Raw genomic sequence first — 12,868 nt, 5'->3', positions numbered from 1 at the left:
CCATACATCCGCGTCTTTAACGCGCTTGCGCGCGTAATGTGTGCACCGGTGGATCGCCCGATTGCACTAGCGTTTAAGTTGCGCGATCTCTGGTGTCCACCAGTACAACACCTTCTTGCGGGGGGAAGAGGGGCGTACGGATGCGGGGCATCGCGGCATCACAGATAACTGTGAGCACGTCCTGCAGCCGCGCCGCTCCCTCGTCCACATCGGCCATTGGCCTGGTCAGGATCCCCGACCCCAGGCCACAGACTCGGCCGCGGCCATCAGGAAGTCGAGGTTGAGCTTCCTGACGGCCCAGCGGCACGGCATCCGGCTCCCCCTCTCACCGCCAGCAGCTTGCTCATGCGCTTGCCACTGACGGCCGCCAGAGGGATCAGAGACCTCGAACCGAATATATCGATGGTCCGACAAGGTCTTCTGTCCCTCCAGCACCCTCCAACGGGACACCATGCGCGAGGCGCAAGGGCATCCAAGGGTGAAGTCCACAATGGAGCCCCCGTTGTGCCTCACGCATGTGTCCACGGACCCCCTGTTCAGGAAATTGAGCCTCAATTCTAGGGCCCAATTTCCAAGGGAGCTCCCTCTTATACACGTCGCCGGGGACCCACACTCCTCCAGCTTGGCGTTGAAGTCCCCGGCAACGATCGTTGGTGAGGGGCGGGATCGGTCGACAACCGACCCCACCCTCTCAATCAAGTCCTCAAATTGGGAGAGACGGCGGCTCGGGGAAGCATACACCCCAATAACCACCATCTCACTCCATTTGGCGGCCACGTAGCCACCCTCCTCTCAACGAGAGAAAGAGGGAGAGCACGCGGGCTACCATCACCAATGATTGCTACCAAGCCATCCTGGTCACCGAGCCAATCAGCCCGATCGTGCACCAGGTATGACTCGGAGGCCACGGCCAAGTCGATGGACCACTCCGCGAAGTGTTGGCACAGGAGATTCTGCGCCCTCGCGGAGTGGTTCAAATTAGCCTGGAGGAAGCGGAGACCGGTGTCTGGCATTACTTACCGGTCTCCATGGCCTCCTCCGGGCTTACTACCTCCATGGGAGAGGGTGCAGCAGCTCCCTCTCCCATGCAGGAGAGACGGTGCTGGTCTCCGTTTTCCCGCCGCCTTTCTCTGGCGCAGTCACCGCTGCCGCGCCCGGTGCCGAGACCGTTGACTTGGCCTAGCCACCCCTCTTCTTAGGAGGGGGTGTGGCCACGCAGGCCTTTCCCCCCATCTTGTGATTGGAGGGGCGACCGCGCGCCTCGCACCTCGGGCACTTCGGGGGAGCCTGGCACGTTCCCGCGAGGTGACCCTCCTGACCGCAGCGGTAACAGAGTCCGCTACGGTCCACTTCTGAGGGGCACTTATTGCAGACGTGCCCCACCTCAAGGCAGCGATGGTACTGTATCGGGCGGGCTTCTAACAGCTCCACCCGGGCCATCGTCCATCCGACCCTCAGTCTTCCCGTCTTGGCCGCCTTGAGAGCGGCGGCCTTGGGGACCCGGGCCCACGCTCCGTGAAGCCCGCCCGCTCCAGGCCTGAGCCCGCTGACCCGAATGTCCGCCGCGGCACAGCCCCCCGCCACCGCAATAGCTGCAGCCACCTCAACTGCGGTGACAGAGTCATCCAAGCCGGCTACCCTGACCTCAGACGTGGGCACCGGCCAACGGAGACTTTCACTCCACTGTCCCCAAGAGCGGCAACCAGCTCCTCGGCCAGCTTGTCCGCCTTGGGGGCACTCTCTTCCTCGGGGACCTCAAGAATGATGCCCCCGGTGACCGCCCTCCGCATGCGGAGGTGGTCAATTTCCAAGGCCGCGAGATCCACCTTGGACCTCGCAGCCTTCATCACCTCTGCATACGGGAGGTCGTTTACCTTCTCCGGGGGGACTGTGAGAACGACTGCTGCCGTCCTCACTTTTCCCCCCTTCCTTCACCTATTCCTTTTTGGTTTTGGGAGGGGAGCTGCCTTGGCCGACGGGGCCTTCTTATTGGCCGCCGAGGCGCGAACTGGATCCCTTGTGATGATCTGTGAACACTTAATAATACTAATACGTGTGTATAACTGATAGATTAGGTGAGTGGTAGTATTTGTATTTTCAAAAAATTTTTAATGCACAAAAACATGGCGCTGCTAGATAGGAAAAGCAATGAGAAGAATTGAATAATTTCTATACAAAACCTAATTGTTACTATTTCTAGCAGCGCCATGTTTTTGTGCATTAAAAATTTTTTGAAAATACAAATACTGCCACTTGGGTTTTGTAGAAAAAGTATATTTTCTTTATAACAGGCGCACTTTAAAGATTTCATACATTTTTTTGAACAAACGCATATCATTTTTATTTAGATTACACAATTTCAAGATATTTATTTTAAGTAAATACCACTTAGGTTTGAATAAGAGATTTTGTAGAAAATATTAATACATATTATTTTGATTAAAAAAATGAAGACTTTTAGGCGCGCGCGTACAAAAACAGGCGCCTTTTTTACCCTTTTTTTTGAAAAGGTAATTTTGTACTGATATAATATTAACTTAAACGTGGTAGTATAATTACGTACAAAAATAATAGATATTGAATAAACCATAAACATCAAAATAAATACATAAATAGATACTGAATACACATGTACAATAATAAAACTATTAATTTTGTACTTAATAAACGTAAATTTTGGAACTATTGCCCTTTAAATAGCACAATTTTCTTAAAATGATTTCTTATTGAATCTTTGGCTGACATTTGTTTGATAAGTATAACGTAATCGCAAATCGATGTACTTACTTTAAAATTACTTGTTTTATTAATTGAAGTTCGTAATTTTCCGAGATTGTATGTGTGAAATTTTTCATTAATACCCTGAAACACTTTATGAGTTTTGGTTATTACTAAAATCTCATTCAAAATACTATTTTTTACTGTAGAGTCTAAAAGACTATTAGTCTGAATATTTTGCTGAATAATCTTTTCGCTTTCTGTGCAAAGAAAAACAACATCTTGACTAGAATATGTAAAGTTTGGATCGTTTTTAAAATGTATGAATGAATAAGGTGCATTTTCTTTTTGCATAGTAAGTTCAGATAAACATTCTTGGCATTTCAACTTATCATTTAATTTTCGGGAGGGTCCCAGATGCGCACAGACCCGATCGGACACCACCAATCACGTAATCTAATCTAACCCAATTAACGGAAATACTCTAGGCATCGGCCGCTATAATTGGTGGTGTCCAATTGGGCTTGTGCGCATCTGGGACCCTCCCTAATTTTCTACAGACACTGTTTTATATGACTATATTTGTAGAAAATTTGGATATGTTGTAATCGTAAACATAACTATGATCAGTTAAAACACGATTTGTTGAATTACTGGTTTCTACAGCTGGTTGTATATCTTCATTGTTGGCTATTGTTTCTTTTTGTTTTTTACTAACTGTTGAATTATACGTTAAAATATTTATCTCCTCGAGTGATATACAATTTCCTAAGTCATTATCTTTTATCTCACAATAAAGTTTCTTGTAGGCAGCTATAAAATTTTTAGCAGTAGAATTATCGTTATTTCCGCAATGTGATCTAATTTTACCAAAAAATAGCTCGATATGTTCCTGTCCAAATTTATATAAGGGAATGAATGTCAAATTCGGCTCATTAATACCTACATATTTTTCAAACAAATAAATTGCACTTTTTAAACCTATTATTAATCCTAGAAATCCAGTTTTTTTTGTGACTGTAAAATTGGTGTACCATCAATTAGTTTCAAGCCTTTGGCAAAATCAATAGAATTATTATAAAACATTATAATTTGTGTAATATTTTTATTACACATTACTTTTCTGTATTTTAAAGCCTCTATTGATCGGGAGTTTAAAATATCGAAGATATTGTTTATTATTAAAATAAATTTTACTGTTGCATTACAATAAGCCCTACAATTGTAAATGCTCTTTGCAAAATAGCATTGCCTCTGCCACAGATTTGCTAAAAAGTTGAATCGCTAGTTTTGTTTTCATTTTCTGTTTATAAAATAAAATATGTTTTGTTCGTAATTTATTGGCCAAATGTAATCTTTCATTTTCTTGAAGTTCATTTAATAGTTTTAAATATTTAAAACTTATTTTATTGTTATTCTTGTCATATAAAACCATTTTATCCCCTAATAGATTTCTGACTAGTTTTACCATATGGGATGGATCGGGGAATATAAATCATGGTGGAAGTAGAGATAGACCTAGTTTACACCGAACACTTGACACGCATACTAACAAGCAACTTTCTATTAAATTGCTTTAATTTCGACAATACGTGTAAATGTATATGTGATATCTATATTTAATTAATTATCTTGATTCATATTGTACCAGCTTAATATACTATTCATTAAATTTATTACCGAAATTAAGATAATTGAATAGAAAGTTACTAAATATTACGCGTATCAAGTATTCGGTGTAAACAAAGCCATAGGCTATTCAATTATCTTAATTTCAGTAATAAATTTAATGAATAGTATATTAAGCTGGTACAATATGAATCAAGATAATTAATTAAATATAGATATCACGTATACATTTACACGTATTGTCGAAATTAAAGCAATTTAATAGAAAGTTACTTGTTAGTATGCGTCAAGTGTTCGGTGTAAACTAGGTCATAGTGGCCTAGTTTACACCGAGCACTTGATACCCTTATGGAAATGAACTATTGGAAAAGCAATAATCACTATTGACTTACAATAGTGATTATTCATTCTCTAATAATGATTATGTAGCATCTAATGATTGGATTATTCGCAATAATCATTTCTTAGTAGTTTTTGAATGAGTGATTATTGATTTCATAATGAGATTATTTGCAACAATCATTCCCCAATAGTTCTTTTAAGGAATTGATTTCATAATCAGGTTATTTGGAATAATCACCAGCACACTATTTTTAATAGTTAATATATAAGTGATTATTAGTCGACTATTTACAATAAACCCCATAAAAACTGGATTATTTTATACGTTTATTAAACGCAAGTATGGTATAAAACAGGTATAGATATGTGGCAGATATGTATATAGGTAAAACGGTTTTTATACGTTAGTGCAATATACGTTTATAATAATCGTTCTTATTACGTATATATAATACGGAACGTATTTTATACGTTGAAAAATGGTTTATAAAATGCCAGAAATGTATTTACGTGTATAACACGTATAAAAATACTATAAAATATTATCATATACTAATTAAACGTTTCTTAAATATGTTTATGATTTGTAAAAGTTGTCCCTTTAAATAACGTATCAAAAATAGGATTTAATATCCAGATATGATATACTTTTTAAATATGTTATAAAAATTTAAGTGTAAATTATATTTATACGTTTTTATTTAAACAGCCATATTTAAACGAATAATAAACGTATTTTATACACATTTGGTATAGCTAATTAAAGGTTTATTGAAAACGTATATTATTTATGAAATGAAAAACATTTATAAATCATTTTAGAAATACCGAATACGGTTAAAATCCAAGACATTCAATTATTAATAGTTATTTTACACGTAAAAACATATTATGGTGCTTTCAAAAATCGAGTAATTTGCTTTGGTTTTGAGTCTCAAACATAGACTTTGTACCATGTCTATGATCTCAAAGCTTTTTCGCGACGCCAGTCTTCGCGCCTTCGTGGCTTGCGCGGCTTTGACTAGGTGGCCATGCCGCAAGGGATTTTCTCGTGAATCGAGTGCGGCCACAGACATGCCGTTTGTTTTCTGTTCCTGAACTCTCTAAATAAGTGTACACTTAAAATGAAATAAATAGATGTTTCAAAGTTAACGAAAGCAAGAAAGAACGTTCCAGTGCAGTCTAGTGCAGGAATAGAAAACAAGCTTATTATATCTAGGCGCGACCGTGACCATCATTCTACATTGCACTTCAGTGAAACTTTTGGGAATTAGTTGTTGTAACCTCGAGACAAATTTTGCTCTCGTTTTTTTTCAAATGTTATGTGTATATGGTTCGCTGTTCCACATAAAATTTTATATTTTTACATGTAAAAATAACAATTTGTATTGTTATTAGATCTTGTACATAAATGTTTAATTCAGATTTAAACTTTATTTAATCCTTTTGAACGAAAAAGAAGAAATAATTTTTTGGAAATTATAATTTATTACGTTTAATTTATTGATTTATCAATACATATTTTATATGACTATATAAATTGTAGTGACTATTGGATTCAAATAATTTTTCAATAGTTCTGTGTAATAGTTCGTCCCAATAATCCGCGAAAAAACTATGACGAATAATCCAATAGTTTTATTAATAGCTTTACTAATAGTTACAATAGTCCATTTCCGTAAGGGTACGCGTACTAACTCGTAACTTTCTATTAATTTATCTTACTTTCGACGATGCGTGAATACATGATACATATATTTAATTATCTCGATTCATATTGTACCAACTTAATATACTATTTTTTAAATTTATTGCCGAAATTAAGATAATTTAATAGAAAATTACTAGTTAGTACGCGTATCAAGTGCTCGGTGTAAACTGGGCCAGTGTGTGCAAAACTCGGAAACCACGCCCCTTTTTCGCGTCAAGCTACGCGAAATTCCCAGGTTGGCCAACTACGAAAAACTAAATGTTTGATAATATCAGGTTGCTACAACTGTTTTGATTGCATCTTTGTCACACCCTGCTATACGTTTGTTGTATCCTTTTCTCTATAAGAATTGGAGTTTGTAGTACGCGCAATTTCGAGAGAAGTACGTAATTCGAAAATCTAACATTGAATAATAAGTCGTTTTAAAGACACATTTTCAAAAGTGAAATAATTATATCTCAAGCTGACCATCAAGTTCAAGTATGAGTAAATATGCTCATCAAAGCTATCGAAACGTCTACATGACATAATTACAATTATTTTAGCTTATGCAAGCGACCTGAGGAAATATGAAAGTTCAATTTACTTTTGTCAAACCGGCTTGTTCGAGTAAATCAGAGCGTGTGTAGCGGCGTGACAAGCTCAATTCAAACCAATCGGAAGTTGGCGCTGCGAATAAAAGTAATTACGTTGAAATATACAGAAAAGAATTGCTCTCTAATTGTTCCTTCTGCATAATTGCTCAATTTAATTAATATTAATAATGCTATTATATAACAGTCATACAGTTTTACCTGGCAAATAACTCTACATTAATTTCCTTTCAAATCCGTTCTTAAAAAGTAATTGCTTCTCAATTGCTTTTTTTATTGCCATTGTTGAATTTTTAATTTCAGATAAAAAGCAATTTTCTTTGATGTATGTTTCACATAATGACTTTTAAACTGCACATACACATTTGCACAAGCATGCTTGTTAAATATCGGAACGTTTAGATGATAAAACTGTACCGGCGGGTCCCGATAGCGCACATCCCAATAGCATACAAACCACTCACAATGGCAGATGCCTAGAGATTTTCCGTAGGTTGGGTTAGATAAGTCAAGATGATTGGTTGGTGGGTTATCGGGATGTGCGCTATCGGAACCCTCCCAAACTGTACGTACACAAGCGGTCATTAATGCCTTCCCTAAAGAAGTTAGGCGCGTTCCAGACACATGCATCGCATCTAGGTATTTATCACGCATGATTGTTAAATCTGACCAATCTGGCAAGTCAGATTTAACAATCATGTGTAATGAACACCTAGATGCGATGCGTGTGCTGGAACGCGCCTAACCTCCTTAGGAAAGGCATTAATGACCGCTTGTGTACAGTTACGGCAAATATGATATATACGTTCAGGTTGACTTGAATACTTGACAAGTTTACTTGAACATGTGTGATCAGCTTTAAAAACATCTTATGACCCCTAGGCTATGTTGTTAAAAAAAATTAATAAACATTCTTCAGTAATAGTGTAAAATGTGTATTATTTTTATGTTGTGTTAAATTTTAAATTAAACGTAGTAAAAAATTAGTGAACAAAGAGAAACGTAAAACATTATAATTTACTTAAAAATTTATAACTTTTTAGATTCTTTTTAATATTTCTTTAAAAAATTTTTGAGTGTATTCTTCAGATATTGCACTGTAAGAAGTACATAACTTTATTTGCTTGTGTTATTGTTTAGCTTTTCCAATTTAATATTTAATATTGATATACTTGTTTAATTGTTATAAAATATTAAAAAATATTACTTACATGCAAATCACGCTTTCTTCAGCTCGAGGCTCTCGTATGTACATACACTAGTAGCGTTTTCGATTTGGCGACTCTACCCGATTCCGAGTCGAGTTTGATCGAGTCGAGTCAGATCTCATGTTCGATTTGAAACTCGATTTGGGAACTGTCATGGCGGAAAGTGTATGTCTAATTTAAATTTATCAAAATTATTTCAATTGATATATTTATTTTAATTGATATATTTATAACAATGAGTGAATTAGGTAAGAAATTTGTATTATATTGGTAATAAAATTATGATTAACGATATAAACATAAAAAACATGTGAACTATATATTATTAATACCATGTCGCATGATATATAAGTTTTGCCATGCAGTACAGTATCACTTATTGTTAAATTTGAATGTTAGCGCCGGTTGCGCTCCAGTTACATCTTTGCTCGGTTGACCCTTTTCCTGTTTCTGGCGCTGGCATCGTTCAGGCTATGAGACTGCGAGATATACACTCACTTGATGAGGAGAAGCCCAAAAGGGCGGATGGACAATAAATACGTTTTTTTTTAAGTGAACTCTGTTGTGTTACTGATCACCTTACAAATCAAAAGTGTCAAAAGGTTATGGGCCCAGCACGCTTCCACTGCGCCAAAAGTCGTCGAGTGAAGGAAGACTAGGAAAAAGCCGGAAAAATTGAGAAATTATTGCGAGACGAATTTGCACAGCGGGAACACCACAGGAGAACAATAGGCGAGAACCGAAGACGCTCACATCAGGTTTCCTTTTGCATTCCTTTTACGGGAAATCGAAGGCATCGTGCCTATGTAGAATCGAGGATTGAGTTGTGCATGTATATTTCTATTGAGCATGATGAAACGGTTTGCAAGAAATTCCGGAAAGCGGATTTCATCCAAAATGGCGGATGGACCGCGTGGTGATGCGACCGCGTGGCGGTGGCTTGTAAAGGGTGACGCCATTGCGGCGCACTTGAACGAATAGCAATAGGGCGACAGTGCCGAGAAAGTAACTCGTGGAATTAGAAACGTACCTGCATGCAATGTTGAAAGAAATAGAAAAGAAAAAAAAAATTTATTTGCATGCGGCGTTGAAAGAAATAGAGAGAAATAATAGTATAAATCACGTTATAATCTTTCAGAAATCTGATTAGTTAAATTGTTAGACAATCGATCTGATTGGCCGAAATGTCAGTTTTAAAAGAAATCATAGACAGATGCAGTCAAGCATTGTCCATTGATGAGGAGGACATTCAGGCCACAATAAAATTAGACGAGCACCTTTTCACAGTGCAGTTTGCGGCCGGAGAGAGTGTAGTACTCAGTATGTATTGTGCACAATAAAAGTTTTCTTCTAATGACTCGTTATGAGAATAAAAGATGTTCATATCCTTAACCGTCGCTGAATTGACCAACCAATTCGCCGTTGTATTAAATCGTAATACAAATTAACGAGGAATCTATAAAATACGAGAATCTTGGGTTGCCTAGTCCGTACGCGATTGTGTTCATCGTGGAAAGGCTAAAGCAACGAGAATTGTCTCTGAAACGAACGGAAGTAACGTTCGTGGACGAACAATTCGTTTCCGAATTGTTGAAGTCTGTGTTCGGCTAAGACAATCGAGAAGCAAATAACTTCGAGTTTGTTGCAAATATGACAGTTTATGCATCAATATATAGTTATTCGACTTCGCTATTTTTAGGTAAAGAAAAGTTGAAAGACAGATGGTATGACTTAAAAAGGGAAATAGCAAGTCTCGAAGGAAGCCAGGGTTCAGGCGACGGTACAGGCGAGAACAGTCACAAAAATTTGGTTGAGTCTAAGAAGAAGGAGCAAACAGAGGCTAACGAGATCCGAGGGAATAATAGTAAGGACCGTATTACGACTGGCGACACGGATCAGACCGTGGAAAAGACAGTTAAACACACGGTGCCAGCTTCCTTCTCCGGAACTGATAAACCTGAGCGGAATTTAGAGAAAGGTAAATAACGACTGTAAAAGATCTGTAACGACGGTAAACGATTTGTAACGACTGTAAAAGATCTGTAACGACGGTAAACGATTTGTAACGACTGTAAAAGATCTGTAACGACGGTAAACGATTTGTAACGACTGTAAAAGATCTGTAACGACGGCAAACGATTTATAACGACTGTAAAAGATGAGAAACGACTGTCTACAAAATAAGCTTAAAATATATTCATTATTACAGAAAACATAGATCCCAGCAACGAAATGGAGAAGGCAAACGAGGAAAGGCACTCAGCCCTCAGTTACGATGACTTAAATGAAAAATATAAAGCTTTGCAAACATTAATAGAAAAAACAATGAATATGCATCAAAAGGTGCGAGAAGATTTAGAGGTTCAGAGTCGTCAAAAGCGAAGGGAGGTCGAGAGTCAGGAAATAGCTAAGAAACCTAGAATCTCATCTATCGAAGCTTTGCCTCCCGGTACTCGCCTTTTGAGTGACAGTACTAACAAACAAACTTTTTCGTCAGTCCGAAACAACGCATCAAATAGTACTAGCGACGTTAAGGACTTAATTCGTGAAAATACCTCCAATGAAAGTTTAGCTAGTCAAATTAAAGAAACTATAAAAATAGAATTTTTAAGTAAAGATAGCGGTACTAAACGCGATTATAAACTAGGCCAGCGAGCCAAATTTGAACATTTCTACGAATTCTTTTCATCTGAACTACGCACCAATGACTTGTTGTATGTCATCGATAAGACCATCAAGCCACCGCAAAATCTGAACGAGCAACAAATGGAAAAACAAAAATTCAAAGTCAGAGACATCTTGATCAACAGAATAGAACAAACCTATCACTCTAAGGTATTACATATTCAAGATCCCGTTGAAATATTAGAGAAACTAAAGGAATTCAAAAGGTGCGAGGTAAATATAACGAGCCATAGTATCAGACAGCAACTCTACTCCATTAAATACGAACGCACCAGAGAAACCGCTTTACAATTCTGGGACAGGTTTGAAGAAATTATACGAAATTACGAGAACCTCCCAGATATTGCTCCCTTAACTGAACAGGAAAAACGAGACGCATTTTACGCAGCTATAATAAAATCTGAACCGGAAGTACAGTCTATAGAATTTATGACAAGAAGCCAAACCGGAAGAGGTCTCACCTATGATGCACTAAAAAGATTCATTATTCAAGCCGAAGCTAATCGCGGACAGATAACAACAAATCATCCGAGCTCGAAACAGAACTTGATCACGTCAGTGGTCTCGCCTATGCGAGATCCAGATGTAATGTCCGTTGTTTCGAATGTGACGATCTTGGTCACATGAAAAATGAGTGCCCGAGAAGAGGTATGGGCTTGAGAAAGTGCTATGAATGTGGTGAATTTTCCATGCACAAAGCTGCTGAGTGCCCAAGTCGTACATCAGGACAAAGGAACCTAAGGAGACGTGGCGGATGTCGGGGAAGACAATACGACAATGATGGATCAGAACGATTTGAGCGAATGCATTCTAACAACAAAAGATCATTTAAGGCGAGAGGATCTAAACAATTCAACGGGGGTAAAAATAAGTATACAAACAGACAAAGCAACCAAAATAAAGAAAATCAGGGCTATCGGAATAATCGGTACGCTAAGCGAGGTGGTTATCGAGGAGGATACCAAAGACAGCGAGGAGCGTCCAAGACTCCAACAACCTCAACTCCTCAAGCGGACTCAACAAAAGATCAGACAGGTTCGGTGAATAACAATCAAGGTGAGAACTTGTATCAAAATCAAACTCTTGATGGTCAATTAGGAAGTAACAGTCAATTAAATAAAAGTAAAAATGGTACAGGCAAACGACAGTTAGACATATGTAGTACAAACTATATAGACTTAACAGAAAGCAACGAGTGTAAGACGGTTTCAGAAACTTATGACAATTTCAACAGCAACGATAAACTGTTTGCGCCATTTGTAGCAGACTCAGGGACCACAGAACATTTAGTTAATACCGAGGAAATCTTCGAGTCTCTTAATAGAACAGGAGTAAATATCATTAAATGCGCAAATAAAAATAGTGATGCAGATTTGATCGCAGAAGGGAAAGGAACAATTCAGTTGTTTACTAATTCTGATAAAAGAACGCCATTAGTGCTAAATAATGTAATTTGCTCAAAATCACTCTCTTCAAATTTACTGTCTTACGACATTTTGTAGAAGCCGGCTGGAAAATTCTGTTAGATAATAAAAGTATTAATATTTTTGATCCAAATTCTAATAAAACCTTTATCTCTGGTAAATATGACAGTCCGTACTGGCTAATCGAGTTCGAAGTTGACAAGCGATCAAGACCAAAGATTGGATATACTTACGATACGTGTGTAGCAAAAGACAAAGAAAACTGTAAGAATGATTTGAGAAACGAACTTCAAATTACTTCTGAAAGGGATAAAGAATGTAATACGACTGAGGCTGCAGAGCAAGTGACGCAAACCAACGACGGATCAATGACAGTAAACACGTTAAGACAGACAGACGACTCAGAACAAATAAATGGAAAGGTGGACTCTTTATTTTCAAATTTCGACAATACAATCACGGACAGAAAGATTAATAACATTGATGAGCTACCGACAATTGAATTACTTGATTCAGACTCGCCATTCACAAAATCATACAGGGACTTCATCAAATCAA

The 12,868-nt window shown here is 38.2% G+C and overlaps 2 protein-coding genes across 3 annotated transcripts in view; both read left to right on the top strand.

The window, feature by feature from the left end:
• LOC120357578 (methionine aminopeptidase 1D, mitochondrial-like) overlaps positions 1-12,868 on the top strand; it is a 217,515-nt gene that overhangs the window by 141,578 nt on the left and 63,069 nt on the right. The gene's annotated exons all lie outside the window — the stretch shown is intronic.
• Positions 8,570-11,774, top strand: LOC113006025. 2 transcript variants are annotated; one of them, XM_039447858.1, is made up of 4 exons: positions 8,572-8,959; positions 9,340-9,521; positions 9,901-10,179; positions 10,411-11,774. In XM_039447858.1, the coding sequence occupies exons 2-4, from the start codon at positions 9,386-9,388 to the stop codon at positions 11,511-11,513; spliced, it is 1,518 nt and encodes a 505-aa protein (XP_039303792.1). In that variant the 5' UTR covers positions 8,572-8,959; positions 9,340-9,385; the 3' UTR covers positions 11,514-11,774. The 2 variants fall into 2 exon arrangements, with proteins under 2 accessions (XP_039303793.1, XP_039303792.1); XM_039447859.1 differs by having other exon boundaries at positions 8,570-9,521.

This window comes from Solenopsis invicta, chromosome 4 (genome assembly GCF_016802725.1).
Source record: "Solenopsis invicta isolate M01_SB chromosome 4, UNIL_Sinv_3.0, whole genome shotgun sequence".
Taxonomy (NCBI): Eukaryota; Metazoa; Arthropoda; class Insecta; order Hymenoptera; family Formicidae; genus Solenopsis; species Solenopsis invicta.
This window is presented reverse-complemented; position numbering and strand designations above follow the sequence as displayed.

Coding starts and splice junctions, on each gene's coding strand:
- LOC113006025 (XM_039447859.1), top strand. CDS start 9,386: ATGTCAGTTTTAAAAGAAATCATAGACAGATGCAGTCAAGCATTGTCC. Junction 9,522..9,900: donor CGGAGAGAGTGTAGTACTCA/GTATGTATTGTG, acceptor CGCTATTTTTAG/GTAAAGAAAAGTTGAAAGAC. Junction 10,180..10,410: donor TGAGCGGAATTTAGAGAAAG/GTAAATAACGAC, acceptor TCATTATTACAG/AAAACATAGATCCCAGCAAC.